This window comes from Oncorhynchus kisutch, unplaced genomic scaffold, assembly GCF_002021735.2.
Source record: "Oncorhynchus kisutch isolate 150728-3 unplaced genomic scaffold, Okis_V2 scaffold1253, whole genome shotgun sequence".
NCBI classification, from domain to species: Eukaryota; Metazoa; Chordata; class Actinopteri; order Salmoniformes; family Salmonidae; genus Oncorhynchus; species Oncorhynchus kisutch.
This window is the reverse complement of record NW_022263198.1, coordinates 4,878-30,000: the sequence shown is the minus strand read 5'-3', so window position 1 is coordinate 30,000 and position 25,123 is coordinate 4,878. Positions and strand designations below refer to the sequence as shown.

General features: G+C 47.0%; 1 protein-coding gene across 1 annotated transcript in view; it reads right to left on the bottom strand.

The window, feature by feature from the left end:
* Positions 1–16,631, bottom strand: part of LOC116365475 (testican-2) — a gene marked incomplete at its 3' end in the record, with an annotated part of 46,692 nt that extends 30,061 nt beyond the window's left edge. Inside the window, exon 1 of the mRNA XM_031818099.1 lies at positions 16,222–16,631. Within this exon, the coding sequence (XP_031673959.1) occupies positions 16,222–16,410 (189 nt within the window). The remainder of the gene's footprint in view (positions 1–16,221) is intronic.
* Between the last annotated feature and the right edge of the window lie 8,492 nt (positions 16,632–25,123).

Below are 25,123 nucleotides of genomic sequence, written 5' to 3'. Positions count from 1 at the left end.
AGAACAGACAGATATGAACAACACCATGAGGCACAACAGAACAGACAGATATGAACAACACCACGAGGCACAACAGAACAGACAGCAGCCAGAACAACACCATGAGGCACAACAGAACAGACAGATATGAACAACACCACGCAGCACAACAGAACAGACAGATATGAACAACACCATGAGGCACAACAGAACAGACAGATATGAACAACACCATGAGGCACAACAGAACAGACAGCAGCCAGAACAACACCATGAGGCACAACAGAACAGACAGATAAGAACAACACCATGAGGCACAACAGAACAGACAGCAGCCAGAACAACACCATGAGGCACAACAGAACAGACAGATAAGAACAACACCATGAGGCACAACAGAACAGACAGATAAGAACAACACCATGCAGCACAACAGAACAGACAGCAGCCAGAACAACACCATGAGGCACAACAGAACAGACAGCAGCAAGAACAACACCATGAGGCACAACAGAACAGACAGATATGAACAACACCATGAGGCACAACAGAACAGACAGATATGAACAACACCACGCAGCATAACAGAACAGACAGCAACCAGAACAACACCACGCTGCACAACAGAACAGACAGCAGCCAGAACAACACCATGAGGCACAACAGAACAAACAGCAACCAGAACAACACCATGAGGCACAACAGAACAGACAGCAGCAAGAACAACACCATGAGGCACAACAGAACAAACAGCAACCAGAACAACACCATGCAGCACAACAGAACAGACAGATATGAACAACACCATGAGGCACAACAGAACAGACAGCAGCAAGAACAACACCACGCAGCACAACAGAACAGACAGCAGCAAGAACAACACCATGAGGCACAACAGAACAGACAGATATGAACAACACCACGCAGCACAACAGAACAGACAGATATGAACAACACCATGAGGCACAACAGAACAGACAGCAGCCAGAACAACACCACGCAGCACAACAGAACAGACAGCAGCAAGAATAACACCATGAGGCACAACAGAACAGACAGCAGCCAGAACAACACCATGAGGCACAACAGAACAGACAGATATGAACAACACCACACAGCACAACAGAACAGACAGCAGCCAGAACAACACCATGAGGCACAACAGAACAGATAGCAGCTTTGCCAGGTAGATCTCATTAGTGTAGACTCGTCTGAACGCTACAGATGGTTGTTTTGATAACCGCAACCTGGGACTTAGATAGTGAATCATAACCAGACCCTGGGACTTAGCTAGTGAATCATAACCGCAACCTGGGACTTAGCTAGTAAATCATAACCAGACCCTGGGACTTAGATAGTAAATCATAACCAGACCCTGGGACTTAGCTAGTGAATCATAACCGCAACCTGGGACTTAGCTAGTAAATCATAAACGGACCCTGGGACTTAGCTAGTGAATCATAACCGCAACCTGGGACTTAGCTAGTAAATCATAACCAGACCCTGGGCATTAGATAGTGAATCATAACCAGACCCTGGGACTTAGCTAGTGAATCATAACCAGACCCTGGGACTTAGCTAGTGAATCATAACCAGACCCTGGGACTTAGCTAGTGAATCATAACCGCAACCTGGGACTTAGCTAGTAAATCATAACCGGACCCTGGGACTTAGCTAGTGAATCATAACCGCAACCTGGGACTTAGCTAGTAAATCATAACCAGACCCTGGGACTTAGCTAGTGAATCATAACCAGACCATGGGACTTAGCTAGTGAATCATAACCAGACCCTGGGACTTAGCTAGTGAATCATAACCGCAACCTGGGACTTAGCTAGTGAATCATAACCGGACCCTGGTACTTAGCTAGTGAATCATAACCAGACCCTGGGACTTAGCTAGTGAATCATAACCAGACCCTGGGACTTAGCTAGTGAATCATAACCAGACCCTGGGACTTATCTAGAGAATCATAACCAGACCCTGGGACTTAGCTAGTGAATCACAACTAGACCCTGGGCATTAGATAGTGAATCATAACTGGACCCTGGGACTTAGCTAGTGAATCATAATCTCAGCTCATTTATTTGTTGTGGTCTCTCTCTCCTCTCTATCTTCCCCCCCGCTCTCTCCCTTGCTCCCCCCTCTCTCCAGCTCTCTCTCCCTCCCACTCTCACCTCTCTTTCTCTCCCCCCCCCCCTCTCTCTCTCTCTCTCTCTCTCTCTCTCTCTCCCGTTACTCTCCTTCTCTTCCCCCCCTCTCTCTCCCTCTCTTCTCTTTCCCCCTCTCTTTCCCATTACTCTCCCTCTCTCTCTCTAGCTCTCTCACCTCTCTTTCCCCCTCCCCCCCTCTCGCTCCCATTACTCTCCCCTCTCATTACTCTCCCTCTCTCTCACCTCTCTTTCCCCCTCCCCCCTCTCTCTCTCCCATTACTCTCCCCTCTCATTACTCTCCCTCTCTCTCACCTCTCTTTCCCCCTCCCCCCTCTCTCTCTCCCATTACTCTCCCCTCTCATTACTCTCCCTCTCTCTCTCACCTCTCTTTCCCTCTCTCTTTCCCTCTCTCTCCCCCTCTCTCTCCCCCCCTCTCTTCTCTAAATCTACCAGTTACGTAACTAAATAATGCCACTGCAGGTGCCAAGTAACCCATAACCCATTCTACCCATAACCCATTCTACCCATAACCCATTCTATCCATAACCCATTCTACCCATAACCCATTCTACCCATAACCCATTCTACCCATAACCCATTCTACCCATAACCCATTCTACCCATAACCCTTTCTCCATTCTACCCATAACCGATTATATCCATAACCCATTCTCCATTCTACCCATAACCCATTCTACCCATAACCCATTCTCCATTCTACCCATAACCGATTCTATCCATAACCCATTCTCCATTCTACCCATAACCCATTCTATCCATAACCCATTCTATCCATAACCCATTCTACCCATTCTCCATTCTATCCATAACCCATTCTACCCATAACCCATTCTCCATTCTACCCATAACCCATTCTACATTCTACCCATAACCCATTCTACCCATAACCCATTCTATCCATAACCCATTCTACCCATAACCCATTCTACCCATAACCCATTCTACCCATATCCCATTCTATCCATAACCCATTCTACCCATAACCCATTCTATCCATAACCCATTCTACCCATAACCCATTCTACCCATAACCCATTCTACCCATAACCCATTCTACCCATAACCCATTCTACCCATAACCCATTCTACCCATAACCCATTCTATCCATAATCCATTCTACCCATAACCCATTCTACCCATAACCCATTCTATCCATAACCCATTCTACCCATAACCCATTCTATCCATAACCCATTTATCCATAACCAATTCTACCCATTCTCCATTCTATCCATAAGCCATTCTACCCATAAGCCATTCTACCCATAACCCATTCTCCATTCTACCCATAACCCATTCTACCCATAACCCATTCTATCCATAACCCATTCTATCCATAACCCATTCTACCCATAACCCATTCTATCCATAACCCATTCTATCCATAACCCATTCTACCCATATCCCACTCTATCCATAACCCATTCTATCCATAACCCATTCTACCTATTCTCCATTCTACCCATAACCCATAACCCATTCTATCCATAACCCATTCTATCCATAACCCATTCTACCCATTCTCCATTCTATCCATAACCCATTCTACCCATAACCCATTCTACCCATAACCCATTCTCCATTCTACCCATAACCCATTCTATCCATAACCCATTCTACCCATAACCCATTCTATCCATAACCCATTCTCCATTCTACCCATAACCCATTCTACCATAACCCATCCTTTCCTTGCACACCATTTGGTTCTGCACTAGTTATACAAACCAAAGAGAACTGTCAGACAGAGGAGCCATTTAAAGGGGAAGGATGTAGTCATTTCCCCTCATTAAAATGTATCTGTCTCTGTATAACAGGTGCTATCTTCAGCAGCTCTGTGTGTGTGGCTGTGCAGCTCGCTCTGGGGATAACTGCTTTGCTCTTTAATGAGCCCCTTCTATGCCAATGCTGAGAGGAAGAGAGAGAGGGGGGGGGGGGTGAGGAGGGGGGGAAGGAAGGAAGAAAGGAGGGGTGAGAGGGTCTATTGGTCGTGAACAGCAGAGCATTGTCCCTCAATCCGCCGGGTCCTGTCCTCAGTGACCAGTTCTGGAGCCCATATTCATAAAGCATCTTAGAGTAGGAGTGCTGATCTAGGATCAGTTTGGCCTTTTAGATCGTAATGAATATGATTCAATGGAGAGGATGGACCTGGTCCTAGATCAGTACTAAGATCACTTTATGAATAAGGGCCCTGGTTGGCTTCTAACTGAGCACAAGATGGGATCTAGTCTAAAGATCACTTTATGAATACAGGCCCTGGTTGGCTTCTAACTGAGCACAAGATGGGATCTAGTCTAAAGATCACTTAATGAATACGGGCCCTGGTTGGCTTCTAACTGAGCACAAGATGAGATCTAGTCTAAAGATCACTTTATGAATACAGGCCCTGGTTGGCTTCTAACTGAGCACAAGATGGGATCTAAGCTAAAGCCCGAGAAAGCGATGCACCTCATACCTCCAACTAAAGTGGGTCTGTGAAGCAGGAAGAATGTAGGAAGCAGAAAGACACAATTCTTCAAGCTCTCGTGTGTTTTAACTATTTACAATAACCTTTATTGAACTAGGCAAGTCAGTTAAGAACAAATTCTTATTTATAATGACAGCCTAGGAACAGTGGAATAACTGCCTTGTTCAGGGGCAGAACGACAGATTTTAACCTTGTCAGCTCAGGGATTCGATCTAGCAACCTTCCAGGCTACTGCCCCAACGCTCTAACCACTAGGCTACCTGCCACCCCAAAAGGCTACAATTAACGGCCTACACCAGGCAAACCCGTTGGGCCAACGTTGGGCCAATTGTGCGCCGCCCTATGGGACTCCCAGTCACAGCCGGATGTGATACAGCCAGGATCCTAAAAGAGGATGTTGACTAGCTTCCAGAATGTCTAGGATATAAATGAATGATAGGCTATAGGAAAAGGAAGCTCAACTCTCTATCCAGTTGCCATCCATCCTCACACACTGCATTCGGTCTCTTGCCGCAGCACTTGAGGAGATGATGGTGTCTGTGTGCACATTCTGACTACAGAGAAGGACTTTGAGTGATGTATTTTTCACTATGAGAGCTGCTGTGGTAGCGACTGAAAAGGTTGACATTCCAAATCCCCACAGAGTCACAGTGTGATGACAAGTGGACGTGTAACGTCATCAGCACTCATAATGAGTCCTTAGTAGACCCTGCAGTGTAGTAGACACACACAGACAGACAGACAGACAGACAGACAGACAGACAGACAGACAGACAGACAGACAGACAGACAGACAGACAGACAGACAGACAGACAGACAGACAGACAGACAGACAGACAGACAGACAGACAGACAGACGACAGACAGACAGACAGACAGACAGACAGACAGACAGACAGACAGACAGACAGACAGACAGACAGACAGACAGACAGACAGACAGACAGACAGACAGACAGACAGACAGACGACAGACAGACAGACAGACAGACAGACAGACAGACAGACAGACAGACAGACAGACAGACAGACAGACAGACAGACAGACAGACAGACAGACAGACAGACAGACAGACAGACAGACAGACAGACAGACAGACAGACAGACAGACAGACAGACAGACAGACAGACAGACAGACAGACAGACAGACAGACAGACAGACAGACAGACAGACAGACAGACAGACAAGACAGACAGACAGACAGACAGACAGACAGACAGACAGACAGACAGACAGACAGACAGACAGACAGACAGACAGACAGACAGACAGACAGACAGACAGACAGACAGACAGACAGACAGACAGACAGACAGACAGACAGACAGACAGACAGACAGACAGACAGACAGACAGACAGACAGACAGACAGACAGACAGACAGACAGACAGACAGACAGACAGACAGACAGACAGACAGACAGACAGACAGACAGACAGACAGACAGACAGACAGACAGACAGACAGACAGACAGACAGACAGACAGACAGACAGACAGACAGACAGACAGACAGACAGACAGACAGACAGACAGACAGACAGACAGACAGACAGACAGACAGACAGACAGACAGACAGACAGACAGACAGACAGACGATACACAGACAGACAAACAAACAGACAGACAGACAGACACAGAAATACAGATACACAGACAGACAGAGAGATTGACAGACAGACAGACAGACACAGAAATACAGATACACAGACAGACAGAGAGATTGACAGACAAACACACAGACAGACACACACAGACAGACAGATTCTGTATCTTCCATGCAAGCATCTGTTGGCGTCAATGTTTTCACTTCGGTTCAGAGATAATCTGCTCATTATCTCTTAGTTAGATGATGCATCTCAGTGCAGTCCTCTGTGGCTCAGTTGGTGGAGCATGGTGGCGTTGGTGCTTGCAACACCAGGAGAGTGAGTTCAATACATGCAGGCACCACTCATTAGAAAATGGATGAAAGCTTTGGAAACTCGGCTTTGGATAAAATTGGTCTCGCCCTGCCATCACAATGCTGCTATGCTGTAGATCAGGGGTTCACAAACTTGGTCCTGGGGCCCCTCCTGGGTGCGTTTTTTGTTCAAAGATTGATGACGAGTTGGTTATTTGAAACAGCTGTGTTTATAGACCCTGCTGTAGAACCACAGATTCTAAGTATCCTTCCACTGAGACCAAGACTGCATCCCAAAAGGAACCCTATTCCAATGGCACCCTGTTCCAATGGCACCCTATTCCAATGGCACCCTATTCCAATGGCACCCTGTTCCAATGGCACCCTATTCCAATGGCACCCTATTCCAATGACACCCTATTCCAATGGCACCCTATTCCAATGGCACCCTATTCCAATGGCACCATGTTCCAATGGCACCCTATTCCAATGGCAACCTATTCCAATGGCACCCTGTTCCAATGGCACCCTATTTCAAATGGCACCCTATTCCAATGGCACCCTATTCCAATGGCACCCTATTCCAAATGGCACCCTATTCCAAATGGCACCCTATTCCAATGGCACCCTATTCCAATGGCACCCTATTCCAATGGCACCCTATTCCAAATGGCACCCTGTTCCAAATGGCACCCTGTTCCAAATGGCACCCTATTCCAATGGCACCCTATTCCAAATGGCACCCTATTCCAAATGGCACCCTATTCCAATGGCACCCTATTCCAATGGCACCCTATTCCAAATGGCACCCTATTCCAAAGGCACCCTGTTCCAAATGGCACCCTATTCCAATGGCACCCTATTCCAAATGGCACCCTATTCCAAATGGCACCCTATTCCAATGGCACCCTATTCCAATGGCACCCTATTCCAATGGCACCCTATTCCAATGGCACCCTATTCCAAAGGCACCCTATTCCAATGACACCCTACTCCAAATGGCACCCTATTCCAATGGCACCCTATTCCAATGACACCCTGTTCCAAATGGCACCCTATTCCAATGGCACGCTATTCCAAATGGCACCCTATTCCAATGGCACCCTATTCCAATGACACCCTATTCCCTTTGTACCAGAGCCGTCAGAAAGGATTCACACCCCTTTGACTTTTCCCACATCTTGTTGTGTCACAGCCTGAATTTAAAATGGATTACATTGAGATGTTTCCGTCACTGACCTACACACAAGGCAAAGAAGGCCACCTATTGGTAGATGGGTAAACATTTTTAAAGAAGCAGACATTTAATATCCCTTTGAGCATGATGGTTATTATTTACACTTTGGATGGTGTATCAATACACCCAGTACACCCAATAAACCCACCCACTACAAGGATACTGGCGTCCTTCCTAACTCAGTTGCCGGAGAGGAAGGAAACCGCTCAGGGATTTCACCATGAGGTAAATGGTGTCTTTAAAACTGTTACAGAGTTTCATGGCTGTGGTAGGAGAAAACTGAGGATGAATAAACAACATTGTAGTTAATTCACAATCCACACTAAATGACAGAGTAAAATGAAGGATGCCTGTACAGAATAAAAATATTCCAAAACATGCATCCTGTTTGCAACAAGGCACTAAAGTAATACTGCAACACATGTGGCAAAGCAATACCTTGTTTTGTCCTGAATACAAAGTGTTGTTTTTGGGGAAAAACCCAATACGACACATTACTGAGTACCACTCTCCATATTTTCAAGCATAATGGTGCCTGCATCATGTTATGGGTATGCTTGTAATCGTTAAGAACTGGGGTGTTTTTCAGGATAAAAGAATACACTGAATGGAGCTAAGCACTGGCAAAATCCTAGAGGAAAACCTGGTTTAATCTGCTTTCCACCAGACACTGGGAGACAAATTCACCTTTCATCAGGACAACAAATTAAACACAATGTCAAATCTACACTGGAGTCGCTTACCAAGAAGACAGTGAATGTACCTCAGTGTCCGAGTTAGAGTTTTTACTTAAATATAATTTAAGACCTGAAAACGGTTGTCTAGCAATGATCAACAACCAACTTGACAGAGCTTGAAGAATTTCTAGAAGAATAATGGGCAAAATGTTGCACAATCCAGGTGTGTAAAGCTCTTAGAGACTCACCCAGAAAGACTCACAGCTGTAATCGCTGCCAAAGTGGCTTCAGTAAAGTTTTGATTCTAGGGAGTGAATAATTATGTAAATGATAGCCTGGTTCCTCTCTAGGTTTCTTCCTAGGTTCTGGCCTTTTTAGAGAGTTCTTCCTAGCCACCGTGCTTCTACATCTGCATTGCTTGCTGTTTGGGGTTTTAGGCTGGGTCTCTGTACAGCACTTTGAGATATCAGCTGATGTAAAAAGGGCTTTGTAAATACATTTGATTGATTGATGAGATTTTTATGTACTTAATTTTTATTTATTTATCTAAAAACGTGTTTTCACTGTCATTATGGGATATTGTGTGTACATACAGTAGGTGGGTGAGGGAAAACAACAACAATTTAATTCATTTTGAATTCAGGCTGTTAAATAAGTCAAGGGGTGTGAATAATTTCCGAAGGCCCTGGATAGGGAAGTATATAGGGAATAGGGTTCCATCTGGGACACTCCCTAAGTATCCTTCCCTGGCATTGAGATGAAGCCATGTGTTGTGTTCCTGTCCTTGGCACTGAGGGGGAGTCCTCAGCTCAGTCTCCACCGTACAAACAGTGACGCACACACACACACACAGAGAGACAGACTGACACACACACAGCGAGAGAGACAGACTGACACACACAGCGAGAGAGACAGACTGACACACACACACAGAGAGAGAGAGACAGACTGACACACACACACACAGCGAGAGAGACAGACTGACACACACAGAGAGAGACAGACTGACACACACACAGAGACAGACTGACACACACACACACAGACTGACACACACACACAGCGAGAGAGACAGACTGACACACACACAGCGAGAGAGACAGACTGACACACAGAGAGAGAGAGAGAGAGACAGACTGACACATACACAGCGAGAGAGACAGACTGACACACACACAGCGAGAGAGACAGACTGACACACACACAGTGAGAGACAGACTGACACACACACACAGAGAGAGACAGACTGACACACACACAGCGAGAGACAGACTGACACACACAGCGAGAGAGACAGACTGACACACACACACAGAGAGAGAGAGACAGACTGACACACACACACACAGCGAGAGAGACAGACTGACACACACAGAGAGAGACAGACTGACACACACACAGCGAGAGACAGACTGACACACACAGCGAGAGAGACAGACTGACACACACACACAGAGAGAGAGAGACAGACTGACACACACACAGCGAGAGAGACAGACTGACACACAGAGAGAGAGAGAGAGAGAGACAGACTGACACATACACAGCGAGAGAGACAGACTGACACACACACAGCGAGAGAGACAGACTGACACACACACAGTGAGAGACAGACTGACACACACACACAGAGAGAGACAGACTGACACACACACACAGAGAGAGACAGACTGACACACACACAGCGAGAGACAGACTGACACACACAGCGAGAGAGACAGACTGACACACACACACAGAGAGAGAGAGACAGACTGACACACACACACACAGCGAGAGAGACAGACTGACACACACAGAGAGAGACAGACTGACACACACACAGAGACAGACTGACACACACACACACACAGACTGACACACACACACAGCGAGAGAGACAGACTGACACACACAGAGAGAGACAGACTGACACACACACAGCGAGAGACAGACTGACACACACAGCGAGAGAGACAGACTGACACACAGAGAGAGAGAGAGAGAGAGACAGACTGACACACACACAGCGAGAGACAGACTGACACACACAGCGAGACAGACTGACACACACACAGAGAGAGACAGACTGACACACACACAGCGAGAGAGACAGACTGACACACACACAGAGAGAGGCAGACTGACACACACACAGAGAGAGACAGACTGACACACACACAGCGGGAGAGACAGACTGACACACACACAGCGAGAGAGACAGACTGACACACACACAGTGAGAGACAGACTGACACACACACACAGAGAGAGACAGACTGACACACACACACAGAGAGAGACAGACTGACACACACACAGAGAGAGACAGACTGACACACACAGCGAGAGAGACAGACTGACACACACAGCGAGAGACAGACTGACACTCACACAGAGAGAGTCAGACTGACACACACACAGAGAGAGACAGACTGACACACACACAGCGAGAGACAGACTGACACACACAGCAAGACAGACTGACACACACACAGAGAGAGACAGACTGACACACACACAGCGAGAGAGACAGACTGACACACACACAGAGAGAGACAGACTGACACACACACAGAGAGAGACAGACTGACACACACACAGCGGGAGAGACAGACTGACACACACAGCGAGAGACAGACTGACACTCACACAGAGAGAGACAGACTGACACACACACAGCGAGAGAGACAGACTGACACACACACAGCGAGAGAGACAGACTGACACACACACAGCGAGAGACAGACTGACACACACACAGAAAGAGACAGACTGACACACACACAGCGAGAGAGACAGACTGACACACACACAGCGAGAGAGACAGACTGACACACACACAGCGAGAGAGACAGACTGACACACACACAGCGAGAGACAGACTGACACACACACAGAAAGAGACAGACTGACACACACACAGCGAGAGACAGACTGACACACACACAGTCTTTTGCCCACTGTCTGGTCTGGTGCCACTGTGCCACACAAGTGGATCCCCTTTTTCCTGTCATGTGATTGGCTGTGTTTGGAGGCGTGACAGGAAAGAATGAATCTAGTCTCTCTAAAATAAATAAACAAATAAACAAACAAACAAAAAAATAAACAAAATAAATGAATAAATACATAAAATAATAAATAAATAAAAAACTAAATAAACAAATAAATAAATAAACACAACAATAAATAAATCAAGCAGAACTTACAGCTTATAACCAACCGGACAGCGAGTTCACAGGGTGAGTCACGGGCCAGACAGCGAGTTCACAGGGTGAGTCACTGGCCGGACAGCGAGTTCACAGGGTGAGTCACGGGCCGGACAGCGAGTCCACAGGGTGAGTAACGGGCCGGACAGCGAGTTCACAGGGTGAGTCACGGGCCGGACAGCGAGTTCACAGGGTGAGTAACGGGCCGGACAGCGAGTTCACAGGGTGAGTCACGGGCCGGACAGCGAGTTCACAGGGTGAGTAACGGGCCGGACAGCGAGTTCACAGGGTGAGTAACGGGCCGGACAGCGAGTTCACAGGGTGAGTCACGGGCCGGACAGCGAGTCCACAGGGTGAGTCACTGGCCGGACAGCGAGTCCACAGGGTGAGTCACGGGCCGGACAGCGAGTTCACAGGGTGAGTCACTGGCCGGACAGCGAGTTCACAGGGTGAGTCACGGGCCGGACAGCGAGTTCACAGGGTGAGTCACTGGCCGGACAGCGAGTTCACAGGGTGAGTCACTGGCCGGACAGCGAGTCCACAGGGTGAGTCACTGGCCGGACAGCGAGTTCACAGGGTGAGTCACGGGCCGGACAGCGAGTCCACAGGGTGAGTCAAGGGCCGGACAGCGAGTCCACAGGGTGAGTCACGGGCCGGACAGCGAGTCCACAGGGTGAGTCACGGGCCGGACAGCGAGTCCACAGGGTGAGTCACGGGCCGGACAGCGAGTTCACAGGGTGAGTCACGGGCCGGACAGCGAGTTCACAGGGTGAGTCCCTGGCCGGACAGCGAGTCCACAGGGTGAGTCACGGGCCGGACAGCGAGTTCACAGGGTGAGTCACGGGCCGGACAGCGAGTTCACCGGGTGAGTCACTGGCCGGACAGCGAGTTCACAGGGTGAGTCACGGGCCGGACAGCGAGTCCACAGGGTGAGTCACTGGCCGGACAGCGAGTCCACAGGGTGAGTCACGGGCCGGACAGCGAGTCCACAGGGTGAGTCACGGGCCGGACAGCGAGTCCACAGGGTGAGTCATGGGCCGGACAGCGAGTCCACAGGGTGAGTCACTGGCCGGACAGCGAGTCCACAGGGTGAGTCATGGGCCGGACAGCGAGTCCACAGGGTGAGTCACGGGCCGGACAGCGAGTCCACAGGGTGAGTCACGGGCCGGACAGCGAGTTCACAGGGTGAGTCACGGGCCGGACAGCGAGTTCACAGGGTGAGTCCCTGGCCGGACAGCGAGTCCACAGGGTGAGTCACGGGCCGGACAGCGAGTTCACAGGGTGAGTCACGGGCCGGACAGCGAGTTCACCGGGTGAGTCACTGGCCGGACAGCGAGTTCACAGGGTGAGTCACGGGCCGTACAGCGAGTCCACAGGGTGAGTCACTGGCCGGACAGCGAGTCCACAGGGTGAGTCACGGGCCGGACAGCGAGTCCACAGGGTGAGTCACGGGCCGGACAGCGAGTCCACAGGGTGAGTCACGGGCCGGACAGCGAGTCCACAGGGTGAGTCATGGGCCGGACAGCGAGTCCACAGGGTGAGTCACGGGCCGGACAGCGAGTCCACAGGGTGAGTCACGGGCCGGACAGCGAGTTCACAGGGTGAGTCCCTGGCCGGACAGCGAGTCCACAGGGTGAGTCACGGGCCGGACAGCGAGTTCACAGGGTGAGTCACGGGCCGGACAGCGAGTCCACAGGGTGAGTCACGGGCCGGACAGCGAGTTCACAGGGTGAGTCACGGGCCGGACAGCGAGTCCACAGGGTGAGTCATGGGCTTGTTTTCTCTGTGTGTTGCCTCTTGTCTTTCTTCAACAGTCTCCGACTATAGAGGCAGATTTTATACGCAGCGGGCAACCAGATACATAAATATTGACCAGCAGATACATTCTCTACCCAATGCCCTGGTTTGAATATCAATCAAAGTTACCCACGTCTGGATTTAATATCAATCAAAGTTACCCACAAACAACTGGTTAAAAGTAGTGCAAAATATAGGGAACACACACACACACACACACACACAGTAAATCGTTTTCCACTTTACAAAAGACGGGGCAGATCAACTATGACATTGGGCATTATATCAAGCACGTTGTATTGCAACCCCACTGTATGACTTGAGTCGGGATCAACAACCTCCCATCTATCAACGTTGCAATAGACGTCGGTGTTGTGTTAACTATAGACTAGTGTATCATTGTCCTTCAGAATAAGCCTATTACGAGAATATCTGTCCAAATGTGTCCGTGGGCATTTTCTACACAACTAATACGTTATTGTGTAGGGCTGTGCATTGAATAACTGTGTATTGATTTAGACTAGCGCAGAAATGAAGGAGTAGACATTACTTAGGAAAAATGAAGTGGGGCTCTTTACTACTGTAAAACCGACTCGGCTTATATCGACATGACATGATGTTAGAAATCAATTAAGTCTGGAATAACAAACCAGCAAGTTAAAACATACAAGTGCATAGCATGCTGCTGGAGCCTAACCAAAATAACCAAAGCTTTCTTATACACAGGGCGGGGTAGCCTGGGGAGGGGAGGGGGGGAACCAGTAACCGAAAGGTTGTTAGATCGAATCCCCGAGCTGACAAGGTACAAATGTGTCGTTCTGCCCCTGAACAAGGTAGTTAACCCACTGTTCCTAGGCCGTCATTGTAAATAAGAATTTGTTCTTAATAACTGACTTGCCTCGTTAAATAAAGGTAAAAATAAATCAAATTAACCGGCGCAGAGGTTTAGACGAACTCAGTGTTAGGTATAGCCTACACCTTATGACGAACTCAGTGTTAGGTATAGCCTACACCTTATGACGAACTCAGTGTTAGGTATAGCCTACACCTTATGACGAACTCAGTGTTAGGTATAGCCTACACCTTATGACGAACTCAGTGTTAGGTATAGCCTACACCTTATGACGAACTCAGTGTTAGGTATAGCCTACACCTTATGACGAACTCAGTGTTAGGTATAGCCTACACCTTATGACGAACTCAGTGTTAGGTATAGCCTACACCTTATGACGAACTCAGTGTTAGGTATAGCCTACACCTTATGACGAACTCAGTGTTAGGTATAGCCTACACCTTATGACGAACTCAGTGTTAGGTATAGCCTACACCTTATGACGAACTCAGTGTTAGGTATAGCCTACACCTTATGACGAACTCAGTGTTAGGTATAGCCTACACCTTATGACGAACTCAGTGTTAGGTATAGCCTACACCTTATGACGAACTCAGTGTTAGGTATAGCCTACACCTTATGACGAACTCAGTGTTAGGTATAGCCTACACCTTATGACGAACTCAGTGTTAGGTATAGCCTACACCTTATGACGAACTCAGTGTTAGGTATAGCCTACACCTTATGACGAACTCAGTGTTAGGTATAGCCTACACCTTATGACGAACTCAGTGTTAGGTATAGCCTACACCTTATGACGAACTCAGTGTTAGGTATAGCCTACACCTTATGACGAACTCAGTGTTAGGTATAGCCTACACCTTATGACGAACTCAGTGTTAGGTATAGCCTACACCTTATGACGAACTCAGTGTTAGGTATAGCCTACACCTTATGACGAACTCAGTGTTAGGTATAGCCTACACCTTATGACGAACTCAGTGTTAGGTATAGCCTACACCTTATGACGAACTCAGTGTTAGGTATAGCCTACACCTTATGACGAACTCAGTGTTAGGTATAGCCTACACCTTATGACGAACTCAGTGTTAGGTATAGCCTACACCTTATGACGAACTCAGTGTTAGGTATAGCCTACACCTTATGACGAACTCAGTGTTAGGTATAGCCTACACCTTATGACGAACTCAGTGTTAGGTATAGCCTACACCTTATGACGAACTCAGTGTTAGGTATAGCCTACACCTTATGACGAACTCAGTGTTAGGTATAGCCTACACCTTATGACGAACTCAGTGTTAGGTATAGCCTACACCTTATGACGAACTCAGTGTTAGGTATAGCCTACACCTTATGACGAACTCAGTGTTAGGTATAGCCTACACCTTATGACGAACTCAGTGTTAGGTATAGCCTACACCTTATGACGAACTCAGTGTTAGGTATAGCCTACACCTTATGACGAACTCAGTGTTAGGTATAGCCTACACCTTATGACGAACTCAGTGTTAGGTATAGCCTACACCTTATGACGAACTCAGTGTTAGGTATAGCCTACACCTTATGACGAACTATATATATATAGTATATATATATAAAACAGCAGATTCCACATAATGAAGCGTTGTTATAGTAACTGTATTATTATAACCTTTAGAATTGTATTCATGAGGTGAATTTGCGTTGTATTCATGTTGCCGTTGCATGTTATTGTTGCCTATCAGTGAGGCGCATTCAAGAGCGGGTCAACTGTGCCGCGCAATTAGCTACATTACCTGTATGGTTATAAACATATCACCTCCGTTACTGCCTAGGGTTACCATCAGGTTACAACACACCCGGTGGCCTAGTCTATTCGTTCAACCTCACATCATTAGCCTACAGCGCAATATTTTCAATTTTATTCCAAACAAAATAGTATTTATTTAAAATAGCCAACTCACGTCTCTGAAGCGATTCCAGTGTTTGATCTTCCGGCTGTACTGAGAAATGGTTGATAGCCATTGCTTATCTTCCATGAAATTCCCTGCTTTTTCTCCCTCTTTCCCACCTTTCACTTCCACCTGCATCGATGTGCCGAACAGCACGACGGCTGGCAGCAGGAGGCAAACCACATCTCTCATCCCGACCATATTTGTGTTGCTGTTTTAGTAGCCGCTCTATCTTATCCTGTCCTCTAAACCAAGGTTTTAACGATGCGATGTAGCCAGGCAGCCCGACTCGAATAGACTACGCGTTTCTCATAGACGAGTTTACAGCAGTGCGATCAGGGCAGAGCGAGCATGAATATGAGAGAGAGAGAGACGCCAGTGAAATGGTGTTATTCTAAACCGTGTTTCTAATTGAATGAGTGAAGCCAGCAATAGCCTAAAATGCATTTGACTCTTCCATTTAGTAGTCTATTATACAACACTGTCATACAATACTGTACTTTAGATGGTTATTTGGTCTTAATTAACAAGTAAAACGTGTTTTAAAGTGTTTATCCCTTTTCTTATTGTCCTACTTGTCTTCAGTCTACCAAATAGAAATGGATGAATTATTGAGTCGTACCAGCACACAGTCACAGAACTGATAGAAATGTATGAATTATTGAGTCGTACCAGCACACAGTCACAGAACTGATAGAAATGTATGAATTATTGAGTCGTACCAGCACACAGTCACAGAACTGATAGAAATGTATGAATTATTGAGTCGTACCAGCACACAGTCACAGAACTGATAGAAATGTATGAATTATTGAGTCGTACCAGCACACAGTCACAGTCACAGAACTGATATAAATGTATGAATTATTGAGTCGTACCAGCACACAGTCACAGTCACAGGATTGATATAAATGTATGAATTATTGAGTCGTACCAGCACACAGTCACAGTCACAGAACTGATATAAATGTATGAATTATTGAGTCGTACCAGCACACAGTCACAGAACTGATAGAAATGTATGAATTATTGAGTCGTACCAGCACACAGTCACAGTCACAGAACTGATATTAATGTATGAATTATTGAGTCGTACCAGCACACAGTCACAGTCACAGAACTGATAGAAATGTATGAATTATTGAGTCGTACCAGCACACAGTCACAGAACTGATATAAATGTATGAATTATTGAGTCGTACCAGCACACAGTCACAGAACTGATAGAAATGTATGAATTATTGAGTCGTACCAGCACACAGTCACAGTCACAGAACTGATATAAATGTATGAATTATTGAGTCGTACCAGCACACAGTCACAGTCACAGAACTGATATAAATGGATGAATTATTGAGCCGTACCAGCACATAGTCACAGTCAGAGGACTGATATAAATGTGTGAATTATTGAGTCGTACCAGCACACAGTCACAGAAACAGAACTGATATAAATGTATGAATTATTGAGTTATACCAGCACACAGTCACAGAAGCAGAACTGATAGAAATGTATGAATTATTGAATGTACCAGCACACAGTCACAGAAGCAGAACTGATAGAAATGTATGAATTATTGAGTGTACCAGCACACAGTCACAGAAGCAGTCCTTTACCCTTATTGATCGATGTGTTTACTCTTCACTGCACCAGTCATGTGACACACTGTACATAATGACAATTAGTTGAATCAACTAGATTTGTTTTTACTTTGCTTATTGAGAAGTTCGGCCCGTTCCAGGACGGCCAGCTGTGAACCCCAACATTATGTGGCCCTTGCCAAGACGTGGTAATTAGCATTTTCATCATCAATCATGTCATTATCATGCTGAACAAACTACAGAACTGCAGGAAGAGCGGAGATCCTTTTGGTCGAACATACTGTAGTGCTAGCTAGACTGCAGCAGTGTGCCTGTGTGTGTGTTTATGTGTGTGTGTGTGTGTGTGTGATTGTGTGCGTGATTGTGTGCGTGCGTGCGTGCATGCGTGTGTGTGATTGTGTGCGTGATTGTGTGTGTGTGTGTGGGTGCGTGCGTGTGTGTGTGTGTGTGATTGTGTGCATGTGTGTGGGTTGTGCGCGCATTGCAACAGCAGCTGTGGGAACAGCAATCTAGTAAATAGGACAACGTAGTACTGATGAGGGTGGTTCACCATGTTAGTGGGGAGACTCAGACCAGGACAACATAGTACTGATGAGGGTGGTTCACCATGTTAGTGGGGAGACTCAGACCAGGACAACATAGTGCTGATGAGGGTGGTTCACCATGTTAGTGGGGAGACTCAGACCAGGACAACATAGTGCTGATGAGGCTGGTTCACCATGTTAGTGGGGAGACTCAGACCAGGACATCATAGTGCTGATGAGGCTGGTTCACCATGTTAGTGGGGAGACTCAGACCAGGACAACGTAGTACTGATGAGGCTGGTTCACCATGTTAGTGGGGAGACTCAGACCAGGACATCATAGTGCTGATGAGGCTGGTTCACCATGTTAGTGGGGAGACTCAGACCAGGACATCATAGTACTGATGAGGCTGGTTCACCATGTTAGTGGGGAGACTCAGACCAGGACAACGTAGTACTGATGAGGGTGGTTCACCATGTTAGTGGGGAGACTCAGACCAGGACAACATAGTGCTGATGAGGGTGGTTCACCATGTTAGTGGGGAGACTCAGACCAGGACAACATAGTGCTGATGAGGCTGGTTCACCATGTTAGTGGGGAGACTCAGACCAGGACATCATAGTGCTGATGAGGGTTAAAGCTGGTTCACCATGTTAGTGGGGAGACTCAGACCAGGACAACATAGTGCTGATGAGGCTGGTTCACCATGTTAGTGGGGAGACTCAGACCAGGACAACATAGTGCTGATGAGGCTGGTTCACCATGTTAGTGGGGAGACTCAGACCAGGACAACATAGTACTGATGAGGGTTAAAGCTGGTTCACCATGTTAGTGGGGAGACTCAGACCAGGACAACATAGTGCTGATGAGGGTGGTTCACCATGTTAGTGGGGAGACTCAGACCAGGACAACATAGTGCTGATGAGGGTGGTTCACCATGTTAGTGGGGAGACTCAGACCAGGACAACATAGTACTGATGAGGCTGGTTCACCATGTTAGTGGGGAGACTCAGACCAGGACAACATAGTGCTGATGAGGGTGGTTCACCATGTTAGTGGGGAGACTCAGACCAGGACAACATAGTACTGATGAGGGTGGTTCACCATGTTAGTGGGGAGACTCAGACCAGGACAACATAGTGCTGATGAGGCTGGTTCACCATGTTAGTGGGGCGACTCAGACCAGGACAACATAGTGCTGATGAGGGTGGTTCACCATGTTAGTGGGGAGACTCAGACCAGGACAACATAGTACTGATGAGGGTTAAAGCTGGTTCACCATGTTAGTGGGGAGACTCAGACCAGGACAACATAGTACTGATGAGGGTTAAAGCTGGTTCACCATGTTAGTGGGGAGACTCAGACCAGGACAACATAGTACTGATGAGGCTGGTTCACCATGTTAGTGGGGAGACTCAGACCAGGACAACATAGTGCTGATGAGGCTGGTTCACCATGTTAGTGGGGAGACTCAGACCAGGACAACATAGTACTGATGAGGCTGGTTCACCATGTTAGTGGGGAGACTCAGACCAGGACAACATAGTGCTGATGAGGGTGGTTCACCATGTTAGTGGGGAGACTCAGACCAGGACAACATAGTGCTGATGAGGGTGGTTCACCATGTTAGTGGGGAGACTCAGACCAGGACAACATAGTGCTGATGAGGGTGGTTCACCATGTTAGTGGGGAGACTCAGACCAGGACAACATAGTGCTGATGAGGCTGGTTCACCATGTTAGTGGGGAGACTCAGACCAGGACAACATAGTGCTGATGAGGCTGGTTCACCATGTTAGTGGGGAGACTCAGACCAGGACAACATAGTGCTGATGAGGCTGGTTCACCATGTTAGTGGGGAGACTCAGACCAGGACAACATAGTACTGATGAGGGTGGTTCACCATGTTAGTGGGGAGACTCAGACCAGGACAACATAGTGCTGATGAGGGTGGTTCACCATGTTAGTGGGGAGACTCAGACCAGGACAACATAGTGCTGATGAGGGTGGTTCACCATGTTAGTGGGGAGACTCAGACCAGGACAACATAGTGCTGATGAGGGTGGTTCACCATGTTAGTGGGGAGACTCAGACCAGGACAACATAGTACTGATGAGGCTGGTTCACCATGTTAGTGGGGAGACTCAGACCAGGACAACATAGTGCTGATGAGGCTGGTTCACCATGTTAGTGGGGAGACTCAGACCAGGACAACATAGTGCTGATGAGGGTGGTTCACCATGTTAGTGGGGAGACTCAGACCAGGACATCATAGTGCTGATGAGGGTGGTTCACCATGTTAGTGGGGAGACTCAGACCAGGAGAACATAGTGCTGATGAGGGTTAAAGCTGGTTCACCATGTTAGTGGGGAGACTCAGACCAGGACAACATAGTGCTGATGAGGGTTAAAGCTGGTTCACCATGTTAGTGGGGAGACTCAGACCAGGACAACATAGTGCTGATGAGGCTGGTTCACCATGTTAGTGGGGAGACTCAGACCAGGACAACATAGTGCTGATGAGGCTGGTTCACCATGTTAGTGGGGAGACTCAGACCAGGACAACATAGTGCTGATGAGGCTGGTTCACCATGTTAGTGGGGAGACTCAGACCAGGACAACATAGTACTGATGAGGGTGGTTCACCATGTTAGTGGGGAGACTCAGACCAGGACAACATAGTGCTGATGAGGGTGGTTCACCATGTTAGTGGGGAGACTCAGACCAGGACAACATAGTGCTGATGAGGGTGGTTCACCATGTTAGTGGGGAGACTCAGACCAGGACAACATAGTGCTGATGAGGGTGGTTCACCATGTTAGTGGGGAGACTCAGACCAGGACAACATAGTACTGATGAGGCTGGTTCACCATGTTAGTGGGGAGACTCAGACCAGGACAACATAGTGCTGATGAGGCTGGTTCACCATGTTAGTGGGGAGACTCAGACCAGGACAACATAGTACTGATGAGGCTGGTTCACCATGTTAGTGGGGAGACTCAGACCAGGACAACATAGTGCTGATGAGGGTGGTTCACCATGTTAGTGGGGAGACTCAGACCAGGACATCATAGTGCTGATGAGGGTGGTTCACCATGTTAGTGGGGAGACTCAGACCAGGAGAACATAGTGCTGATGAGGGTTAAAGCTGGTTCACCATGTTAGTGGGGAGACTCAGACCAGGACAACATAGTGCTGATGAGGGTTAAAGCTGGTTCACCATGTTAGTGGGGAGACTCAGACCAGGACAACATAGTGCTGATGAGGCTGGTTCACCATGTTAGTGGGGAGACTCAGACCAGGACAACATAGTACTGATGAGGGTTAAAGCTGGTTCACCATGTTAGTGGGGAGACTCAGACCAGGACAAGGTCTCTGGCCCCCTCCCAGTTAGGGGGAGTGATGAGCTCTACAGCAGAGTCTCACAACTCAATCGCTGGTTGAAAACTGTTTTCTGCCCCTCCCAAAAGTTAGAATTTGTAGATAATTGGCCCTCTTTCTGGGACTCACCCACAAACAGGACCAAGCCTGACCTGCTGAGGAGTGACGGACTCCATCCTAGCTGGAGGGGTGCTCTCATCTTATCTACCAACATAGACAGGGCTCTAACTCCTCTAGCTCCACAATGAAATAGGGTGCAGGCCAGGCAGCAGGCTGTTAGCCAGCCTGCCAGCATAGTGGAGTCTGCCATTAGCACAGTCAGTGTAGTCAGCTCAGCTATCACCATTGAGACCGTGTCTGTGCCTCGACCTAGGTTGGGCAAAACTAAACATGGCGGTGTTCGCCTTAGCAATCTCACTAGGATAAAGACCACCTCCATTCCTGTCATTACTGAAAGAGATCATGATACCTCACATCTCAAAATAGGGCTACTTAATGTTAGATCCCTTACTTCAAAGGCAATTATAGTCAATGAACTAATCACTGATCATAATCTTGATGTGATTGGCCTGACTGAAACATGGCTTAAGCCTGATGAATTTACTGTTTTAAATGAGGCCTCACCTCCTGGCTACACTAGTGACCATATCCCCCGTGCATCCCGCAAAGGCGGAGGTGTTGCTAACATTTACGATAGCAAATTTCAATTTACAAAAAAAAAAATGACATTTTCGTCTTTTGAGCTTCTAGTCATGAAATCTATGCAGCCTACTCAATCACTTTTTATAGCTACTGTTTACAGGCCTCCTGGGCCATATACAGCGTTTCTCACTGAGTTCCCTGAATTCCTATCGGACCTTGTAGTCATAGCAGATAATATTCTAATCTTTGGTGACTTTAATATTCACATGGAAAAGTCCACAGACCCACTCCAAAAGGCTTTCAGAGCCATCATCGACTCAGTGGGTTTTGTCCAACATGTCTCTGGACCCACTCACTGTCACAGTCATACGCTGGACCTAGTTTTGTCCCATGGAATAAATGTGGTGGATCTTAATGTTTTTCCTCATAATCCTGGACTATCGGACCACCATTTTATTACGTTTGCAATTGCAACAAATAATCTGCTTAGACCCCAACCAAGGAACATCAAAAGTCGTGCTATAAATTCACAGACAACACAAAGATTCCTTGATGCCCTTCCAGACTCCCTCTGCCTACCCAAGGACGCCAGAGGACAAAAATCAGTTAACCACCTAACTGAGGATCTCAATCTAACCCTGCGCAATACCCTAGATGCAGTTGCACCCCTAAAAACAAAAAAAATGTCTCATAAGAAACTAGCTCCCTGGTACACAGAAAATACCCGAGCTCTGAAGCAAGCTTCCAGAAAATTGGAACGGAAATGGCGCCACACCAAACTGGAAGTCTTCCGACTAGCTTGGAAGGACGGTACCGTGCAGTACCGTAGAGCCCTTACTGCTGCTCGATCATCCTATTTTTCTAACTTAATTGAGGAAAATAAGAACAATCCGAAATTCCTTTTTAATACTGTCGCAAAGCTAACTAAAAAGCAGCATTCCCCAAGAGAGGATGACTTTCACTTTAGCAGTGATAAATTCATGAACTTCTTTGAGGAAAAGATTATGATTATTAGAAAGCAAATTACGGACTCCTCTTTAAACCTGCGTATTCCTCCAAACCTCAGTTGTCCTGAGTCTGCACAACTCTGCCAGGACCTAGGATCAAGAGAGACGCTCAAGTGTTTTAGTACTATATCTCTTGACACAATGATGAAAATAATCATGGCCTCTAAACCTTCAAGCTGCATACTGGACCCTATTCCAACTAAACTACTGAAAGAGCTGCTTCCTGTGCTTGGCCCTCCTATGTTGAACATAATAAATGTCTCTCCATCCACCAGATGTGTACCAAACTCACTAAAAGTGGCAGTAATAAAGCCTCTCTTGAAAAAGCCAAACCTTGACCCAGAAAATATAAAAAACTATCGGCCTATATCGAATCTTCCATTCCTCTCAAAAATTTTAGAGAAGGCTGTTGCGCAGCAACTCACTGCCTTCCTGAAGACAAACAATGTATACGAAATGCTTCAGTCTGGTTTTAGACCCCATCATAGCACTGAGACGGCACTTGTGAAGGTGGTAAATGACATTTTAATGGCATCGGACCGAGGCTCTGCATCTGTCCTCGTGCTCCTAGACCTTAGTGCTGCTTTTGATACCATCGATCACCACATTCTTTTGGAGAGATTGGAAACCCAAATTGGTCTACACGGACATGTTCTGGCCTGGTTAAGATCTTATCTGTCGGAAAGATATCAGTTTGTCTCTGTGAATGGTTTGTCCTCTGACAAATCAACTGTAAATTTCGGTGTTCCTCAAGGTTCCGTTTTAGGACCACTATTGTTTTCACTATATATTTTACCTCTTGGGGATGTTATTCGAAAACATAATGTAAACTTTCACTGCTATGCGGATGACACACAGCTGTACATTTCAATGAAACATGGTGAAGCCCCAAAATTGCCCTCGCTAGAAGCATGTGTTTCAGACATAAGGAAGTGGATGGCTGCAAACTTTCTACTATTAAACTCGGACAAAACAGAGATGCTTGTTCTAGGTCCCAAGAAACAAAGAGATCTTCTGTTGAATCTGACAATTAATCTTAATGGTTGTACAGTCGTCTCAAATAAAACTGTGAAGGACCTCGGCGTTACTCTGGACCCTGATCTCTCTTTTGAAGAACATATCAAGACTATTTCGAGGACAGCTTTTTTCCATCTACGTAACATTGCAAAAATCAGAAACTTTCTGTCCAAAAATGATGCAGAAAAATTAATCCATGCTTTTGTCACTTCTAGGTTAGACTACTGCAATGCTCTATTTTCCGGCTACCCGGATAAAGCACTAAATAAACTTCAGTTAGTGCTAAATACGGCTGCTAGAATCCTGACTAGAACCAAAAAATTTGATCATATTACTCCAGTGCTAGCCTCTCTACACTGGCTTCCTGTCAAAGCAAGGGCTGATTTCAAGGTTTTACTGCTAACCTACAAAGCATTACATGGGCTTGCTCCTACCTATCTCTCTGATTTGGTCCTGCCGTACATACCTATACGTACGCTACGGTCACAAGACGCAGGCCTCCTAATTGTCCCTAGAATTTCTAAGCAAACAGCTGGAGGCAGGGCTTTCTCCTATAGAGCTCCATTTTTATGGAACGGTCTGCCTACCCATGTCAGAGACGCAAACTCGGTCTCAACCTTTAAGTCTTTACTGAAGACTCATCTCTTCAGTGGGTCATATGATTGAGTGTAGTCTGGCCCAGGAGTGGGAAGGTGAACGGAAAGGCTCTGGAGCAACGAACCGCCCTTGCTGTCTCTGCCTGGC